Source organism: Nerophis lumbriciformis, linkage group LG04 (genome assembly GCF_033978685.3).
Source record: "Nerophis lumbriciformis linkage group LG04, RoL_Nlum_v2.1, whole genome shotgun sequence".
NCBI classification, from domain to species: Eukaryota; Metazoa; Chordata; class Actinopteri; order Syngnathiformes; family Syngnathidae; genus Nerophis; species Nerophis lumbriciformis.
In genome coordinates this window covers 31,540,255-31,561,640 of record NC_084551.2, presented here as the reverse complement: position 1 = coordinate 31,561,640, position 21,386 = coordinate 31,540,255, and the positions used below count along the sequence as shown (strand labels likewise).

Below are 21,386 nucleotides of genomic sequence, written 5' to 3'. Positions count from 1 at the left end.
CGCCGGTCGGTCCGGGAGCTTCTTTGTCCTCTTCATATAGGCGGGACATGGCGTCTGCATGTGGGATGGCCTTCCCAGGCCGATTTTCCACGGTGAAGTGGTAATTTTGGAGTTCCAGGAACCAGCGTGTGACGCGATCGTTTCGGTCCTTATTTGTGGACATCCACTTCAAGGGGGCGTGGTCTGTCACCAAGGTGAAGGTCCTACCCCATAGGTAGTAGCGGAGGTGGTGTATGGCCCACTTGACTGCCAAGCACTCCTTTTCTACTGTGGCATAATTTCGCTCATGGCTCTGGAGCTTCCTACTAATACATGTCACTGGGTGCTCCTCTCCATCCACGAGCTTGGCGAGCACGGCTCCAATTCCTGTGCCTGAGGCGTCAGTGTGGAGGATGAACGGCTGACTGAAGTCGGGGGCTTTCAACACCGGTTCTTCACATAGGGCTTTCTTCAACATCTTGAAGGCAGTCTCGGCCTCAGCCGTCCAGGTGACATGATGGGGCAATTTGTTCCGTGTCATACAATGGTGTTGCAATCGTAGAGAAATTTTTAATAAACTTTTGATAATATGATACCAGGCCAATAAATGATTTTACTTGCTTTTTCGTCAAGGGTCGGGGCCATTCCCTGATGCGCTCCACTTTGCGGGCCTGGGGTTTTACGCAGTCTCTTCCTATGGTGTAGCCAAGATAATCAGTCAGACCCACTCGGCACTTCTTAGCGTTGACAGTCAGTCCGGCACGTCTAAGGGCTCCTAGGACTGCGTCGAGATGCTGGAGATGGAGAGACCAGCTGGTGCTGTGAATCACAATATCGTCTAGGTAGGCGGCTGCGTATTCTTGGTGGGGCCGTAGAACTCGGTCCATCATCCTCTGGAATGTTGCCGTGGCCCCGTGGATCCCGAAAGGCAAGACGGTATATTGGAATAGCCCCTCTGGTGTGGAGAAGGCCGTTTTAGGTTTCGCCCTTTCCGTCAATGGCACCTGCCAGTAGCCCTTGGTCAGGTCCAAGGTGCTGACGAAGCGAGCAGGGCCAAGCCGCTCTATCAGCTCGTCTACTCTGGGCATGGGATAAGCGTCACACAGTGATATCTCATTCAATTTACGAAAGTCATTACAAAATCTCAGGGACCCGTCTGGTTTTGGCACAATAACAATCGGGCTGGACCATGGACTATGGGATTCCTCTATTACTCCAAGTTCTAACATTTTCTTTACCTCTTTTATAGCCGCCCACCTGGCTTCTGGGATTCGGTAGGGCCTTTGTCTTATCACCTTTCCGGGTTTGGTCTCAATGTCATGTTTGATCGCCTGGGTCCTTCCTGGCAATTCCGAGAGGCGGTCCTGGTTCCGTCCCAGAAGTTCCTTCACCTCCTGCTTTTGGGACGGGGAGAGGTCCTCTCCTATAGGTACCGGGGGAGTGGTCTGGGGAGAGTGTGCAGTTAAAAACGCAGTAGATGGCAACGGCTCTGCCGCATGCCATTTGTTCAGAATATTTACATGGTAAATTTGGTGACCTTTCCGCCGGCCTGGCTGATTTACCTTGTAGTTGACGGGGCCCATTCTCTCAATTACCTCGTAAGGCCCCTGCCATCTGGCCAAGAACTTGCACTCGCTGGACGGAACTAATACCAGCACTTTTTCCCCAACTTGGAACTCTCGGAGTGTGGCACCTCTGTTATACGTTTTCGCCTGTTCTCTTTGGGCTTTTTCCATATGTTCTCTTACCATGGGCCAGATTTTGCGAGCCCGGGCTTGTAGTTGGGCGACATGGTCGATCACACTGCGGTGTGGCGAGGGTTGGTTCTCCCAGGTCTCTTTCGCAATGTCCAGCACGCCTCGGGGACGTCGGCCGTAGACTAGCTCAAAAGGGGAGAAGCCAGTGGACGCCTGGGGAACCTCTCTGATGGCAAAGAGGACATATGGAATGAGGTGATCCCAGTCTTTCCCGTCTTCGTCGGCTACTTTTTTTAGCATCTTCTTCAACGTACAGTTGAAACGTTCCACCAGGCCATCTGTCTGAGGATGATATATAGAGGTTCGTATGCGTTTCACTTTCAGCCATTTGTACAGCATGGTTAACACTTGTGACATAAAACATGTGCCCTGGTCCGTTAAAATCTCATCGGCAATTCCCACTCGGCTAAACATCATAAACAGTTCATGTACTATCGCTTTGGCTGAGGCTGTGCGTAATGGTACAGCCTCAGGATATCGGGTGGCATAGTCTAGTATTACCAGTATGTAGCGATGTCCTCTGGCTGACTTTGGGAGTGGTCCAACGATGTCCATTGCCAGACGTGAGAATAGGGTGCTGATGATGGGGAGCGGGACCAAGGGGTTTCGATAGGTGGGTCTCGGTGCATTCTTTTGGCATTCGGGACAGCCCTTGCAAAAGTCTTCTATAGCTCGTTTCACACCGGGCCAATAGAAGCGGGTTATTATGCGGTCATACGTCTTTTGTACACCTAGGTGAGCTCCCAGCTGATGAGTGTGGGCAAGATAAAGCACTCAGGAGATATAAGACTTAGGCACCAGCAGTTGCTCAATTATGTCCCTGCCCTTTGTTAGCACCTCTCTATACAGAAGGCCATTTTTTATCAGAAAATACGGTGAATTAAGTGCACTCACCCCTTCACATTTCTGTCCGTCAATTTCCACGACTTGCTGTCGGGCCCAGCTGAGGTTCTGATCATTCCACTGGGCAGTGGCAAACTCGCCCGTTTTTTGGTTGATGCTCTCTTCTGGTACGGGGAACTCCACAAAGGGGTCCCCTTCCTCTTCTGCCTCCTCCTCCTCCTTCCTGCTCTCCCGTCGCTCCTCTTCAGCCGAGCTGTCACTCCGTGGAGCCTCTGACGAGGGCCTAAACGCGGGGCAGGCTGCAAGCGGTCTCATATTTTTGAGTCCATTGTTGCGACGGCGACGCTGCCGTGGAACGGCACTTGGAATGTAGCTTGGGGTCCAGTAACGGCCAAAGAGAACACAGTCGGACCCGATGAGTAGGGGAACAGGTAGGTTTGGTACCACTCCAGCTGCTACCAGTGCATTCCCTCGGGGTGTCTGAACGTGTATATGGCTCACCGGATACTGGCGGACATCTCCATGTACACACGTCACTGGAACAGTGTCTTCGCTGAGGGGTCCGGCCAGGTCAACATGTACCAGGGTCATGGCGCTCCCACTGTCCAGCAATGCATGTGCATCGGTCCCCCCGATCTTCACTGGAAGGCTTGCATGCTGTCGTCGTCCACTCCCCGTGTGGAGGCATGGTTTTCCTGCATCTGAGCTGGGGGCTGTGGCCATGGAGACATCACGGTCGCGTTCCGGGAACGCCCAAGACATGTGGTCCGGGTGTCCACACACATAACATTTCCGATGTGGGGCCCGACTGGGTCTCTCGGGGGAAGCGCCCTGAGGTCGGGGTGGGGACGGAGCTGGCGGTGGCGCTCTTCGGCGGTCGCGCCCTAGCTTCTCTTCCCCGGTGGCTCTGGCCGTTTCCATACGGGTGGCTCTCAGCATTTCCATGCTCACTTGGTAGTTATCTAATAACGTCACCAACTGCTCCACAGTTAAAGGGCTTACTTGTGCGGCATACTTCCGGGCATCAGGCGGCAAGGCTCGGATACAGCGGTCTATCACCAGTCTATCTACAGAGGGGGGGTTCCCTTCGGTCGTTAGCCAGCGGTGTGTTAGGCGGAGCAGTGCAGCTACCTGCTGTCGCGGGGGTTGTGTGGGCTGGAAGGTCCAATTGTGATATTGCTGGGCCCTGGCAGGCAGACTGCACCCTTGGCTGTCTAGAATGGCTTTCTTTAGTTTCTTAAAGTCTTGAGCATCCGCCAATGCCAGGTCGCTACACACCCGCTGGGCTTCTCCAGTGAGGAAAGGTGCCAGAATGGATCCCCATTCAGCTACCGGCCACTTCTCCCGGGCCGCAGTGCGCTCGAAAAGCTCCAAGTAGGCTTCCACATCATCCTCACCCGATAACTTAGTTAGGACTGCAGCGGGTGGCCGTGTACTAGCCATGTCTTTAGCAATTTTTTTTACTAATTCTTGTACCGCACCTTGAAGTTCAGCTTGGCTTTTTAACAAAGCACTCAGTGCTTCCGTGTGTGACATCATCAGAGGTTGACAAGAATCAGAGTACCTGCATTCTCCACCATATGTGGTACCTGATTCTCACCAAGACACAGGATTGGTTTTGCAGCAAGCCGAAAAGGGCATTTATTGTACAAGTGTTTTTAGGAAGGGCGGGGTATGGAATCAGCAAACTTAAAGTATCCATTAATAAACATAAATATCTCCCATCTGGGGCTCTCAGTCCTTCACACAGCACACTTCTCTAAAGGTCAAAGGTCATTGCCTATCAAACAAGAGAAACACAACATAAGTAAAACATTTCACCAGTAATGTCTTTAGTGGGGAAATAGTGGATGTCTCACTTACCGCCTGATGCACCTGCCTTGACACAGAGGAGAGCCAGACCTGAATGAGGCAGAGTTAAGTAGGGTTTGTAGCTGGGCCCCACCTGGCCGCACAGCTGGTGGCACTTCAGGCTGATTGAGCAGGTACAGGGGAATGTACCGCCCCTCGATGATGCGGCCAAGGCTGGGGCGTTGTCTTCCTTGTTCCACTCTGCCTCCATTCCCTGGCTCCTCCCCTGTGAGGTGCCTACCTGTCAGGCGGTGCTTGAGTGAGACTCCACAATATATATATATATATATATATATATATATATATATATACACACACAAACATACAGTAAAGACACACCTTCTCCTCATTCAATGAGGCATCAAAACTATGAATGAACGCATGTGGATTTATGTACTTAACAAAAAATGTGAAATAACTGAAAACATGTTTTATATTCTAGTTTCTTCAAAATAGCCACCCTTTGCCCTGATTACTCTTTTGCACACTCTTGGCATTCTGTCGATGAGCTTCAAGCACACCTGTGAAGTGAAAGCCATTTTAGGTGACTTCCTCTTGAAGCTCATCGAGAGAATGCCAAGAGTGTGCGAAAAAGTAATCAAAACAAAGGGTGGCTTTTTTGAAGAAACTAGAATATAAAACATGTTTTCAGTTATTTCACCTTTTACTGTTAAGTACATAACTCCACGTGTTCATTCGTAGTTTTGATGCCTTCTGTGACAATCTACAATGTAAATAGTCATGAAAATAAAGAAAACGCATTGAATGAGAAGGTGTGCCCAAACTTTTGGCCTGTACTGTATATATACATATATACATATACAGGTAAAAGCCAGTAAATTAGAATATTTTGAAAAACTTGATTTATTTCAGTAATTGCATTCAAAAGGTGTAACTTGTACATTATATTTATTCATTGCACACAGACTGATGCATTCAAATGTTTATTTCATTTAATTTTGATGATTTGAAGTGGCAACAAATGAAAATCCAAAATTCCGTGTGTCACAAAATTAGAATATTACTTAAGGCTAATACAAAAAAGGGATTTTTAGAAATGTTGGCCAACTGAAAAGTATGAAAATGAAAAATATGAGCATGTACAATACTCAATACTTGGTTGGAGCTCCTTTTGCCTCAATTACTGCGTTAATGCGGCGTGGCATGGAGTCGATGAGTTTCTGGCACTGCTCAGGTGTTATGAGAGCCCAGGTTGCTCTGATAGTGGCCTTCAACTCTTCTGCGTTTTTGGGTCTGGCATTCTGCATCTTCCTTTTCACAATACCCCACAGATTTTCTATGGGGCTAAGGTCAGGGGAGTTGGCGGGCCAATTTAGAACAGAAATACCATGGTCCGTAAACCAGGCACGGGTAGATTTTGCGCTGTGTGCAGGCGCCAAGTCCTGTTGGAACTTGAAATCTCCATCTCCATAGAGCAGGTCAGCAGCAGGAAGCATGAAGTGCTCTAAAACTTGCTGGTAGATGGCTGCGTTGACCCTGGATCTCAGGAAACAGAGTGGACCGACACCAGCAGATGACATGGCACCCCAAACCATCACCCAACCATGCAAATTTTGCATTTCCTTTGGAAATCGAGGTCCCAGAGTCTGGAGGAAGACAGGAGAGGCACAGGATCCACGTTGCCGGAAGTCTAGTGTAAAGTTTCCACCATCAGTGATGGTTTGGGGTGCCATGTCATCTGCTGGTGTCGGTCCACTCTGTTTCCTGAGATCCAGGGTCAACGCAGCCGTCTACCAGCAATTTTTAGAGCACTTCATGCTTCCTGCTGCTGACCTGCTCTATGGAGATGGAGATTTCAAGTTCCAACAGGACTTGGCGCCTGCACACAGCGCAAAATCTACCCGTGCCTGGTTTACGGACCATGGTATTTCTGTTCTAAATTGGCCCGCCAACTCCCCTGACCTTAGCCCCATAGAAAATCTGTGGGGTATTGTGAAAAGGAAGATGCAGAATGCCAGACCCAAAAACGCAGAAGAGTTGAAGGCCACTATCAGAGCAACCTGGGCTCTCATAACACCTGAGCAGTGCCAGAAACTCATCGACTCCATGCCACGCCGCATTAACGCAGTAATTGAGGCAAAAGGAGCTCCAACCAAGTATTGAGTATTGTACATGCTCATAGTTTTCATTTTCATACTTTTCAGTTGGCCAACATTTCTAAAAATCCCTTTTTTGTATTAGCCTTAAGTAATATTCTAATTTTGTGACACACGGAATTTTGGATTTTCATTTGTTGCCACTTCAAATCATCAAAATTAAATGAAATAAACATTTGAATGCATCAGTCTGTGTGCAATGAATAAATATAATGTACAAGTTACACCTTTTGAATGCAATTACTGAAATAAATCAAGTTTTTCAAAATATTCTAATTTACTGGCTTTTACCTGTATATATATATATATATATATATATATATATATATATATATATATATATATATATATATATATATACATACATATATATATATATATATACATATATATATATATATATATATATATGTAAAAAAATGTAAAATGAATATATACATATACATATATATATATATATATATATATATATATATATATATATGTATATATATATATATATATATATATATATATATATATGTATATATTCATTTTACATTTTTTTTCTTTCCATGATGGCACTTGAGGCCCCGCCTCACCTGTCTCCCCTGACTGCACGTCACTGGTGTGTATGTGTATATATGTGTATATATATCCATCCATCCATCCATTTTCTACCGCTTATTCCCTTCGGGGTCGCGGGGGGCGCTGGAGCCTATCTCAGCTACAATCGGGCGGAAGGCGGGGTACACCCTGGACAAGTCGCCACCTCATCGCATGGCCAACACAGATAGACAGACAACATTCACACTCACATTCACACACTAGGGCCAATTTAGTGTTGCCAATCAACCTATCCCCAGGTGCATGTCTTTGGAGGTGGGAGGAAGCCGGAGTACCCGGAGGGAACCCACGCAGTCACGGGGAGAACATGCAAACTCCAAACAGAAAGATCCCGAGCCTGGGATTGAACCCCAGACTACTCAGCACCTTCGTATTGTGAGGCAGATGCACTAACCCCTCTTCCACCGTGCTGCCTATATATATATATATATATATATATATATATATATATATATATATATATATATATGTATGTGTGGGAAAAAAATCACAAGACTATTTCATCTCTACAGGCCTGTTTCATGAGGGGGGGGTTCCCTCAATCATCAGGAGACTTAAAAATCTCCTGATGATTGAGGGAACCCCCCCCTCATGAAACAGGCCTGTAGAGATGAAATAGTCTTGTGATTTTTTTCCCACACATACATATATTGCGCTCTACTACGGTATCGAGCACTATTTTTTGGATAACCTTATTAAGACATATATATATATATATATATATATATATATATATATATATATATATATATATATATATATATATATATATATATATATATATATATATATATATGTATATATATACATATATATATATATGTATACATACATATATATATATATATATATATACATAAATATATATATATATATACATATATATATATACATATATACATATATATATATATATATATATATATATATATATATATATACATATATACATATATACACATACAAAAATGAAACTCAGCAGCTGATATTAACAATACAAATTTGTTCTCGCAAGTGTTGGATAAGACTAAGAACCATAACCAACCATGCATGACTATAGCTCTTGCCTCAAACTACTGTCACATCACGCCGTGACTTATTTGGAGTTTTTTGGTGTCTTTCTGTGTGTAGTGTTTTAGGCCTTGTCTTGCGCTCCTATTTTGGGGGCTTTTCCTGTTTATGTTGGTATTTTCTTGTAGAAGTTTCATGTCTTCCTTAAGTGCTATTCCCCGCACCTGTTTTGTTTTAGCAATCAAGACTATTTAAGTTGTCGCTATCATTCTTTGTGGGGACATTGTTGATTGTCATGTCATGTTCGGATGTACTTTGTGGACGCTGTCTGCTCCACACGCTGTAAGTCTTTGCTGTCGTCCAGCATTCAGTTTTTGTTTACCGGTACTTTGCAACCAGTTCAGTATTAGTTTCGTTTGCATAGCCTTCCCTAAGCTTCAATGCCTTTTCATAGCGGCACTCGCCTTTTGTTTATTTTTGGTTTAAGCATTAGATGCCTTTTTACCTGCACACTGTTGTCTGCATATTGTGATCACGAAAAACCATGTTCCCGACATCTACAAAGCAATTAGCCACTTGCTGCCACCTACTCATATGGAAGAGTATAACATGGTTACTCTGCCGAGCTCTAAACAGCACCGACACTCAACAACGGCAAATTTGCAGATTTGAATTACTGGTTTGCAAAAAATATTTTTAACCCAAATAGGTGAAATTACATAATTCAACAGTGGTTGAAAAACACTGCGCTAGGTAACATAAGAACTCCATTACCCAGCATGCAACCGTAGTGAACAGTGAGCATGTACAGTAGCACCGTTTAGGTTGATGAATGTAGACTTGCAGCGGGATGACAACACATATATTTGCAAGGCCATTTTCAAGAAGGATATTTAAATAGAAACTACATCTTGTGAGACGATGTCAGACAGGAAGCTAGCTTAGCTGACTATGAAATGTGAGTTCAGATATTTAATTTTTCTGTTTTTTCACGTGTAATACGTTTTTTGCAATTTTAATTTTGACAGTACCACATAAGATATTTTTGAATTGCTGATATGAGTTTATTGATTTTTAAATGCGCCAGAAAATAACCCGTTTTGTACAATGCCCAGTAGGGCGTAAATGTGTTTCTGTATAGTATTTCTCCAGCAATGGTCATGTGGTGACATAAATTATGGTATTTTGGGAGGAAATCATTGAAATCGGACATCACTGAAGGCCTAGGTGGGAAACGCACGGCCCGTCGCTGATATATACATTGTTTCTTTTGGAGAAATTTGCTTCACTTTGCGAGTATTCCGATTTACGAACCCAGTTCAAGAACCAATTAAGCTCGTAAATCAAGGTTCCACTGTAATAACTTTCCAACATGAATAAAACACACATGATGTAAAAAAAAAATATGGTGTTTACTTTTAATGTTAATTTAAATAACAAATGAGTTTGGCCAATGAAGGTAACGTCTCATAAACAAGCGTTGTTCTTCTCAAACAACACCATGTGGTTTAGTGCAACAGTTTGGACACCAAAAACAAATACCGTACGAGTGATACCTCTCACATCCAATAGGCAATCTACGTGCCTCACTGACGACTCAGGGTGCTGTCGTCACTTCACAGCCTGCGCTCAATTCAATAAAATGACAAAACATTTTTGTGAGTATTGATGTTATTGGGAACACTAACAAAGTTAGCAAATAAGTAAAGAACAAGTGGACATCCCAGTAAACATAACAGCAAGATGTTATAAACAAGATGTGGCAATGTTTCCTACAGACAGCCCGCTGCATGTTTCCTTTTGTCCATAACACTCTCAAGAGTCAGAGCGGGTGAGTGAAGGAGCAACCACTGACACAATGCTGTGTTGCCTTTCACAATGAAAGCAACATCAAATATTTTTCTCTTCCGCTGAATACTTTTTGAAATGAAGCCATAGGAAAAGTTTGTCAATGTTAACAGTAATATTAAGGTTTAAGGTCAGTATGGTGATGGAGTTTTGTACTAGAGACAATGGCCTCGGGCGTGGATGGGCGCGCTCTTCTCAGAGCTGTTCTCTACTGCCACATTTGTAAAAGTGCTTGATTTGATATGCCTGCTTTTAATATGTTGATATCTCCGACGCTCACCCTCATTTAATCGTGGCATCCAAAATTGTGATTGTGATTAAAATGTGATTATTTGTGCAGCCCTAAACCTAAAGGCTGAGAAAAATGGATATTCGGGATGTTTCCTGTGGTTCACGTCTCAACTATATTGCAATTAATCAATCAAAATGTATTTATATAGCCCTTAATCACAAGTGCTTCAGAGGGCTTTGACAAACTCACAACATCTCCTGATCTATATCGACATATGGGCAAAGGGAAAATCAAAAGAACCCAGATGGGTGGAAAGAAGAAACCTTGAGAAGGGATCACCACTGTAGGGACCCCCCTTCCAGGGTGATCGGCTGCAATAGATGTTGAGTGGGTACAGTTATTGAATTGTTAAATTAATAGATCATGTGAGAGTCCAGGCCATCAGCAAGCCAACAGATAGTCATAGAAGGATCTTTTTCTGGGTCACACAGAACCTCATAACGTCTGTGTGGTTGTGCACCAGTACATCAAAGAGCAGGAAGGACTTAGAATTGCTGACAATACAACTTTCGGCTCAGATTTTACTACACAAGCGCGAGTTGACCACATTGAATCATTTTGAATGATGTAATGTTTTTCCCACTTCCAAAGGACGGATTTGAAAAGGTGTTGATAAGTTCTAAGCATAACCATTTCCACTAAGTCGATAGTTGACTAAAGTAACAGCGTTTCCATAAGAAATCGAAGTGTTACCTGGTGCAGGTAGCATGTTGCAGAGGTCAGTGGCGCAACATTTGTTGGTGAGTAAAGTTCTGCTCTCTCCAAAATTGACTGAGACATTTGCACAGTGAGCAGCAGAAGTGCAGCTTTTTCCTTTGATATCTGCAATCACAGCATTGTCTGCAACACATCATAAAGTGGATTAGAGCAAATGACAGAAAAAATGTCCATTATGCAAAGGTTTCAAAACATATACCATGATATACGATAAGTCGAAGTGCACCACAGTGATCCGCCAGCCAGGGGCACTCTTTTGTCGCATCAATGCAGGAGCCTGAGCTTCCTGCTGCACACTCATAACACTTCAGAGTGTCAACTGGAAATACAAAAGTGCAATATTACATTTTAATGGTGTATGACTTGCAAATGAAATAAATATTAGCAACTATTCATTTTATTTCGAACATGCATACAATACAATTACAATGTGATGCATCACATATTTCCATTTCTTTCATTACAGCACGTCCGAAAAGTAGTAGGAAGAAGCAGAGTTTATTTAATCCTATACCCTTTTTCATATTATAGCATTTTCATCACATTTCTTTGTCCTCTGTTTGTAACACAACAGTGAATAAATAAGTACACAAATATTAAATACATAATCATTATCTCATTTTTTTAAAGGTTCAAGATGTTTGTTTTCTTCTTCTTTGTACTTTGTGAACACTTGCGGTTCGAAGTCTCTTAATCATATCCGTGCTTTCTTTTGATTTCCTTGCTTAATCCACTCCATAATTTAAATCCACATATTGATATGCTAAAGGTCTCAAATGTTGTACGTGCATACATATGTTTTAAGTTAGATTTTCCTCTAAGGTTATATTTCTACTCTTTTGTTGTGAGGAATTGTTGAACATTCTTGAGTAGTTGCTTTGTACATCATTTTAGTCATTGAATTTCAATATTTGTGATTCAATAAAAAAGGGTTTGTATGTTCTCTAAATCCAAAACTATGTATTATAATTGATATTTTGTAACAGTTAGTGAATAAAGGTCACATGTGTAGTTGTTTCCCCATATTTCTGTACAATAACTCATAATTGGTAATGCTAGCGAGCAAGTGATTTTTGGTCCACAACATATTTTGCTGTATTCATTATTGACGTGTTTGTTGCTACTTTATGTTTTATATTTTTTTACATGAGGTTTCCAGTTCATTTCATCGTCTATTATTACACCCATAACAGTGTTTTCTTTTAACCTTTGAATATCTACTCCCTCTATTTGTATTTGTCTTTCCCTTCTACTGTTACCGAATAACATTATTTTAGTTTTACTGAGATTTAAAGATAGTTTGTTTTTGTCAAATAATCTTTATAATTTGTTCATTTCTTCTATTATTATAGTGTGATTACTTTTTTTTTTATTTAAACAAAACGAGGCACAATGATGACAAAAAAATTGTAACCACTTGCCTTTAGGGAGGAGCAACATCCCAAAGAATAGCAGGAGGTGATCCATGTTGTCCCTGTGGGAAGCTCAAGATTTTTTACAGTGGCTCTGGTTCATCTTTAAGTCATGAAAGAAGGGGTGTTTCATCCATTGACCACTCCTACAGTCCTCTTCCTTATTGAAAAAAAAGTATCTCCACAAGCAGAGTTGTGCACGTTTCACAAACTAGCATGCAACCTAAGCAAGCAGAGGAAAATTCAAGGCACTTGGAGTGACAACTGACAAATATACATAACTTGGGAACCAGAGGAAGCCCAGTTACAGTATTTAAACTATACTTACATTTATTAGGGCTTTCAAACATAACGAGTTAACTCATGTGATCAATCACAAAATATATCACATTACCGGTACTCTTGAACATACGCATATTCATAACACAATTTATTTTGATCGCATATTCTCTTTTACAGTACCATAACTGCGGATGGTTACCTAAAAGTGATCTGGTCAATGCATTCGTCAGTGCAAAAATGAGTAAGACTATGACTGGTGTGCTTGTGGTAAATTTCACTTTAAAATAAAGCAAATGCATTTAAGTTTAAAAATAAATTAAAAAAATATTTTGACATTCTGACCAATTAACAATTTGAAAAAAATAATACATTTGTCTCAAAGTATTGGGGTCTTTTTAAAAGTTAATTTATATTATGCATGCAAATAACATGTGAGTAATCATGATTAATCCAAATTCAAAAGTGTGATTAATTTGATTAAAATTACGGTAAAGGGGGTGGTGGTCATGAAATGTTGTTAAACGTATTTTTTTTTTAAATATTCCACCTGCAATTTTTTCACAAGTTTAAATATTTTTAATACACATTAACATTGGTTTATAAATGCAGTGACATCCCTACACGCTGTACTTTGCTGGTTTGAAATTAAAACATGAATAAACAATTATACTGTATTATTATAATAATCTTAGCAATTAATATAGCAAGCAATTAGTGCTCAAAATGTTTGCTAGCGATTAGCGGTGCTATGCTGTATTCTTTGAATAGCTTGGCATAGCACAATAAAAAGGTACTTTTACGATCAGCTTACTTTAAAACAAGAAATATAAGTAAGTGTCCCCGCTCCATCCCTCCAGTAGTTTGGGGGTCCTTGGCCTGGAAAATGTTGAAGACCCCTGCATTACTGAATATTGTAGGTTGCCGTCCGAATGCAGCTGGGATAGGCTCCAGCACACCCATGACGCCGAGAGGGACAAGCCGTAAAAAATGGATGGATGGATGGAATTTTAAAAAAAAAACATTTTTTAGCAAATTAAATTCTAAATCGGGTGCTGCGATTCTAAAAGATTGCATTTTCAGTTTCAACTGTTCAACAAAAAAGGTAATTAAAAGATAACATATTGAACAATGAATACATCTCTGGGGTCGTTATAAACACACAGAATATGTTACAAAAACATTATGGCACTACTGCAGAGGCGGTTCTAGATGAATATTACTATAATTCCATCACTAAATATATATTTTGTTTTGTTTACATCATTATATTGAAGTTTGTGAGGTATTTCTGTTTACAGTTTACTAAAAGTACAGCTAATATTTCATTTAATTTATTTCATGTTGTTATGCGTCCAGTAAGACTAAAAAAAGTGCGTTATTTGGATTTTTCTAATAGAATGAGATATTATTTCAATCATTTAATATCAGAGATGTTAGTTATTTTTGTATCTCTAGTGCATCCCCACATGTATTGGTATGTAATGTACACCAGCAATGCCCCTGTTTGCTGGTCTACATGCAATACATTATAATATTATACAATAATATATATATATTTATATATCATATAATAATATATAAATCATCTTCGCATAGCACCTAGTACACAGTACCATAAAAACAAAAATAGCGGAAATAATAGTACAACCAAATAGTGCAATGTTTCAGAGGTATGAGCTTTTCTTTAATTTCTCAATTATACTTAAACTTTTACATTCATTTAAGAATGATTTTGCTATCAGATAAGTGCTGCAGTGCAGTCACACAGATCAGACGGCTGGCTTATACTGACGATCATGTTCAGACACGTCCACAATACTGCTTTCCCACCGTTGACGCAGATTCCCGTGAGAACAACACTGTACTTCCCGGGGGAACGGCTACCAAGCACCGCCTAATTGTTCACGTTAGTCAAACTATAAAAAGTGACTTTGTCTTTTACCACAGTCTTTGTCCCCCCGATACCCCACTTAGGGCTTTGACAGCTACGTTTCCCATTTTTGGGTTGCCATTTTTCCCTGCAATAAAAAAGCAGACAAACTGCAATGCTAGCAGAGCAGGCGGCTGTATTCGGAGAGAGCGGTGGATTTTTTCACGCCATCCCAGATTCGAGCAGCATAGTGAAACCTGTGGAAACACATGAAGACTGTCAATAAGTAGTAGTGACTAATATGTTATAATTTATCACTTGTAGTATAATCATCATTAAGAATATAAACCATTTTAGTATGCATAGGTTTAGCTTGCTGCTTAAACGGGCTGCAGGAGAAATCCAAACATGAGAAAATGAAGCTTTAAAAACAAAAAATAACATCTGTTTCAATATTACAATGTAAAAATATAACATAAAAACCTGTCTGAATGTGAATTTTAGCTGTAAAATTGTATATTTGCAGCATTCCCTTTCCAAACTGTGTTTAAAAAAAATTGTTGATTTTCTTTTTTTTAATAATTTGAGTATAGATAAAACATTATATAATTTTCTATAATTTTATGTTTTAGATTTTTTTGTAACCGATTAATCAATTATAATAGTTGTAATGATTACGAATGACCAATAATTACAAAGTAAAGCATGACTAATAATCTCAGGGCATTCAATCGATCGCAACTGGACTGCTTGGTTTGTCTTGGAAAACATTTCGTCGCTCATCCGAGTACGGTAGGCTTCATCAGGTCGTGCTCAAAGACTTAGATTGGTCAGATCCAGTTGCAATCGATTGAATGCCCTGGGATGACAATGACCTGGATGAATGAGAACCTTCATAGACATGACTAATAATAAATGTAACCCAGAGGGGACAAGGCTGACTTTTTTTGTCCTCAGTAAATTTTTGCTGTATTTTTGGCCATAATTTTTGTTGCGTTATTTATGTTGTTATTCTGTTATAACTTTTCCTTAGAAGGTTTCTTTTCATTTTAAAATTTCAGCATTTCATGTTCGGAATTCTTGTCCTTGATACACTGGCAGTTATTCGACAATACCTCAAAGCCAAACAAGACCTAAAAGTCCTTCATTTTTCAAAGGGCATAAAAAACTTTAGATTCATGTTGATTTTTTGCTGAAATCAACTTCAGCCCTGAACAAAAATACCAAACCTGTAACGTTTATTTTTAATCCTTTGAAGACCTTTTGATCAAAAGATATCATGACAACAACATTTTTGCTTACGACGAAAGTATTGAGAAATTACAGCAAAAAAAGTAATACAATATGTAAATCTTATATGTTGTTACGCCCTTCAAAAACGTTAATGCCTTTTATGTCCTGTTGGCTTTAAAAATAATTTAAATTGATTAAACATTTTCCTGATTCATTAATTAAGATTTTCCCTTTTGCGGTAAGTACTTTATACAAGACATAACACAAATGAAAAACACACCAATTCTTCTCAGTAAGGATGGTGTGTGACAGCTGACAGCGGGGCATGGCCAGGATTTGGCTGCGCAGCTTGGACACCATAGATGAGAAGGTGGGGTGTCCTCTGTACCCCGGAAGCAAGGAAAAGAGCGGATAGGTCATGGCAGACCCTAAAAGAAGGTACACTAATAATTAAGTCTTGCAACCACATTTAGGACTTTAAGGTCGACTGCCAGTTTAGCTAATCTCACCTGCTTTAGTGAGATTATCATCGCCGTCACTGTCCTGCATGGGAAGCAGGAACATGTTGACTTCAGTGGTCAGATAGTTCTGGCCCAGACCGGGAAAGATGTTGCAGTCGAGCATGGACAATGAACCTAAAAAAACACATTTTACATCTAACACTTACAGCATTTTACAGAAATTACTAACAATGAGTAATATTTTGAACCTTTGTATTTGAGATGAGAGTGGGCCATTAATTTGTCCACCACCATGTGCATATCCTTAATATTCTTTGGGCAAAAGTCCTCCCGCCTGCTCTTATTCTGGAGGAACACTGGGTGCATGAGAGCAGCCACTTTTTAGTTAAACTCAAAAAAAGCTAGTTATGTATCGTGCAATTAAAAAAAAAGCATACCTATATGTGGATAGTACTCTGCACCGTCATCATTTCCAGAAGAGCCTGTGCTGTCATGGCTTGCAGATGGAGTGGACGGCTTTAGCATCTCAGCCGATTGAAGAAATCTACCAGTATAAACAAAGTAACTATAATATACAATATCTTACTTAAGTGTGTACACACAACACTATATATGCTCACAAATACTATAGAAATGTGTACTGTACATGCTTTAGCAAAGTACATTTACAGCTTGTTAAGCAGATTTTGTGTACTCTGAAGATAACACACGGCCATTATTGTCTAAATAGGAATGCAGAGGTATCCTCATGTCCGGGGGCTGCATGATTGCTCAAGAGCTGGGGTTCATTGAGGAAAACTATGAATTCCAACACTGCGGAGCAGTGCATTATCCTCTCCCTTGGGAAACGAGGCAGCATGTCAGTTTTCCAATGTGATAAAAAGTCCATGATGAAAAGTGCCTTGCTTGAACGTGATAGAGAGGCCAAGTATGTATCCTGACCTGAACCCAATTAAGCAGCTGTGGAGCATCCTCAATCAGAAGGAAATGTAGAGGAGTGGAAGATATCTAACATCTAGCAGCTCGGTGATGATTCCAGTAACAATCTGTACAGCTCTATTGCAGTGGCTCTCAAACTTTTTTCACAATGTACCACCTCAAAAAAATATTGTCCCTCCAAGTACCACCTAATGATTTTTTGGCGTACCAAAGAGGTCGGCAACCCAAAATGTTGAAAGAGCCATATTGGACCAAAAAATTAAAAAACAAATCTGTCTAGCACCGCAAAAAATTTAAAGCCTTATATAAGTCTTATAATTAAGGCGGTACAGCCTACCTCCTCTGCCGGCTGGTACTCCTGCGGCGTGAGTTTACTAGTAATGTGTGAATCGATGCCAAAATATCGATACCACCGATACCAGATCCTTTTGATAGAATATCGATTCTCAAATCAAAATATCGATACTTTTTATACTTTAGTTATTTGAGATAATGTATATCACCAGCAGCAACACAGTGTAAAGTAACTTAATAACTAAGATCTGGTCTAAATGAAACATGATTGGTGGGAACTACTTTTTCTTCCGCCTATGTAAGTACGTCATGCACAAGCAAGAAAACAACTGGCAATTAGAATGAGTCAGTCAGTATTATAAACCAAGTCTATGTATACTTTTATTGTAGGATGTTTGGAGACACTACATACAGAGTTGAATTTGAGTAAGATTACATTCAGTGCACAATAACGCCATTATTTGTTTTTTTCTGAGATTTTTTCTTAGCACTTGAAGATAATGACCCAAGAGCAACAACACTTGAAATACACTACTTTTTAAATTTTACCAGACACATTAGATATATTTACACAAAGTATTGGTATCGGATTGGTATTGCCGATACCAGCCTGAATTTACTTGGTATCGGATAGAAAATCAGTGGTATCGCACATCATTATAGCGTTTAACCGGCTCGGTGGGATGACCGCAACGGGCTCCGGAGAGGTGCTGAGAGGTCGCCTTTTCAGGGCCACATCGTCCTGCCTTCTCCCGTGCAGCGAGAACAGGAGAAACTTCCCACCAACGCCAACGAACAGGCCGTTACAGACACGCACGTGCTGGTCGCACCTGACCCGCAAAACTGGTCGAGCTTTCCTTTGCTGACAAAACAGCTGCGGCAGTACATGGTGCAGCCGAGGACCAGCTGCAGACAACGACAGTCGAGGCCAACCCACCCAATTCATCACCACAAGCATCCACGGGCTCTCTGGAGCATCTACCCTGCATCCCATGGCGCACAAAGACCACTATAGCTGCTGATGATGAAGAGACCGCGGGCGATCTGCTACCGCCTCCAGCACGCACAGTGCGGGCTGACTCAGCGTACCAGGCGGCCAACTACTTCCTGGGCACCGCAAAGGAGCAGATATCTGTCCTCACCCAGGGCGCCACAGCTCACCAGGCAAACGGAGACTCTATTGTGGGCCTGAAACAAGGCGGGTGCGGTAATTGGATTTGATGTAGTTCATTTTTGAGAATATCGCTCATCCAGGTATATGTTTTGTTTGCAACATCGCCGTCCTAAAACAAATGTGTCGCAGGTTCATGACGCAAATCTTTGTTGACAGAAATGTTGAAAATATTATATTTATTAATGCATTTTTGGCAACATGAAGTCAGGCACATGCGCACTAGCGTCGTTTGGCTTGATAGTCATGACAGACTAACTACACAGACTTTGCTTCGGAGATTTCCCCTCGGACTAAACGGAGCAAAGCGCTTGGTTTAACGTCATTTTCCCTCGCTTCCCGGTGTGTGTTTAAGAGCGCACTGTTGTGTTTAGATGGAGACCGGTGTGGACAATATTGGAGACAGACACACTTGTCCCCACACTAAAAGTATACAGCAAAGGAGAAAACTATTTGATGTTGCTTTTATTTTCTCAATACAGTGTCCATCAGCTGCTTTGACAGAGTTAATGATGTGAGGAAACATGCAGCAGTCATTAACTTTGTCACAACTTGTTTATAAAGTCTTTAGTTTGTTTACCGGGATGCTCACCCATCCTTTAACTGCAAACTGTATCAGTGTTCAAATGACTAAAATATTTTGTCAGCTCAACGAATTGAACACAGGCTGTGAAGATTGTGCATTCGATGTGAGAGGTGTCACTTTTTTTTATTTTTGTTGGCCAAAGTGTTGCACTGAACAACAAGGAGGCGTTGTTGGAGAAGAACAAAGCTTGTTTATTAAAGACTTCATCTTCATTAGCCAATCTGCTTTGAGTTTTATATTAATATCAAAAAGTAAACACCATGTTTTTTTTACATTACTTGTTAATGTCACAAAGGTATTACTTTAAAAAACATTGATGTGACACAGCATTTTGTTAATGTGTTATTGTGCATAGTTAATTCCTATACGACATATTTTTATGGATCTGTCTCTGTCCCAATACAGCATCTACATGTACATATAAATGTACATAACTTAAAAAATGAAAAAAATTATTAAAAAAATACCTCCTTCTATCAAAATGTAAAAATAGAGATAAAGGCATCATGTCATGTAATAACAAAAAGATGACAAGTTGATATTAATAATGAATAAAAAAACACTTTATATGTATATATATATATATATATATATATATATATACACACACACACACACACACACACACACACAGGTATATGTATATATATATATAAATATATATATATATATATACACATTAGGTTAGGAAAAAACACAGAGGCTATTTCATCCCTACAAGCCTGTTTCGCAGGTTTCCCTGCTCTTCAAGGGATTTTATTGAAGTGTCTGTGATTGTTAAATATACATATGGTATATTACATGGGGGTGTGGCCATTCCTGACCTAATATATATATATATATATATATATATATATATATATATATATATATATATATATATATATATATATATATATATGTATATGCATGCTTGCTTTGGAACCCCTGCCTCGAAAGAAAATAATGTTTGCCTCGGTACCCTTCCAACTTGCCTTGGTGCCCTAAAATATGAGCCCTCCTTTAAGGCAACACTTGCCTTGACCTTAAAAGTTAAAATTTGAGGCCTGTTAACACTACTTACAGATTACTTTTTAAATTATTTAAAACATTTGTTATCCTTTTTAAACAAAACATATGAATCATTGTTGAGGATGCAATTATATTACAATGTTATATTGACCTTGCCCTTATCCACGCTCACACCACCACAACTACATTGGCAATCTGGGAAACCCTGTATATTGTTATACAATTAGAAAACTCTGTATCTTTCTTGTTATTCATCCCAACTCAATTATATTTGTAACACCTGTAAAGTTATTCCAGCATATGGAAAGAGATACAACTTATTTTTTTATTATTTCTAATTAACTTAAAATAATTACCATAGTTAAGGTTGCACACTCATAAAAATCAATAAGCGCACATAGCTATCTAGTGAACTATGACAACCAATTCCCAGTTATTATGTTATACTATTCTTCGAGTTAGTACTCATCCACATAAAACAATAACGTGTCACATATCTGGAACCCATTGGCGAGCTACTCTGAAAGGGTTGGAGACCTGCTCTAAGTTATATCCAAGTTTCATATTATTGTATTGTCCATTGAGAACATATAAGCCAATGGTAGTTGAAATGTTATGTGTGTACTCACTGTATTTTAGCATACAGTTGAAGCACTGTGACTATCACCTTTCTCACACAATCTTACCCCATGGGAAGGGGATAACAGCATAGCCAATACAGTAAATAACTGATAGTGCAGGTTAGGCAGGTCCATTGCATGTTGTTTTCAACAAGTCTAGATTTGTCTTCCTCTAGACCAACTGTGAGAACATTGTTGAACTTATAAAAGAGCGTCAGACAAATATCCTCTTACGCTAAAAGGAGACATGCCCAACATTCCAGTGGGAAGTTTTGTGTTATTGTCTCAGTTAGTTGCTGTGCACCGTCATGGATAAATAAAGTTGATTTGATTTGATTTGAAGAAGCACCCACCTGTAGAGGTTTAAATCAGTGAACCAATCTTGGACCACAATGACCACATGGCACACGGTAAACAAGAAGGCAGTTATCTGAAGAGACTGTTAGGAGGTTAAAGAGCAAGTGTTAAAAAGGATAGCTCATCTTT

The 21,386-nt window shown here is 40.3% G+C and overlaps 2 protein-coding genes across 4 annotated transcripts in view; both read right to left on the bottom strand.

Annotated features, from left to right (window-relative positions):
* Window positions 1–658: 658 nt before the first annotated feature.
* Window positions 659–11,362, bottom strand: negaly6 (neuromast-expressed gpi-anchored lymphocyte antigen 6; the record flags this gene model as incomplete). The annotated part of the gene is made up of 5 exons (XM_072912932.1): window positions 659–673; window positions 729–1,902; window positions 1,991–2,018; window positions 10,998–11,144; window positions 11,221–11,362. Coding segments are annotated over 5 exons (1,506 nt in total), but the record flags the coding sequence as incomplete, so codon positions are not given.
* Window positions 11,363–14,553: 3,191 nt separating this feature from the next.
* Window positions 14,554–21,386, bottom strand: part of smg9 (SMG9 nonsense mediated mRNA decay factor) — a 24,814-nt gene continuing 17,981 nt past the window's right edge. For all 3 annotated transcript variants that reach the window (XM_061952364.1, XM_061952358.1, XM_061952372.1), the window contains 6 exons: window positions 21,254–21,339; window positions 16,717–16,823; window positions 16,528–16,635; window positions 16,328–16,453; window positions 16,099–16,246; window positions 14,554–14,842 (listed from right to left, as the gene is read on the bottom strand). In XM_061952364.1, coding sequence (XP_061808348.1) covers window positions 14,764–14,842; window positions 16,099–16,246; window positions 16,328–16,453; window positions 16,528–16,635; window positions 16,717–16,823; window positions 21,254–21,339 — 654 coding nt within the window. In that variant the 3' untranslated portion in view covers window positions 14,554–14,763. The remainder of the gene's footprint in view (window positions 14,843–16,098; window positions 16,247–16,327; window positions 16,454–16,527; window positions 16,636–16,716; window positions 16,824–21,253; window positions 21,340–21,386) is intronic.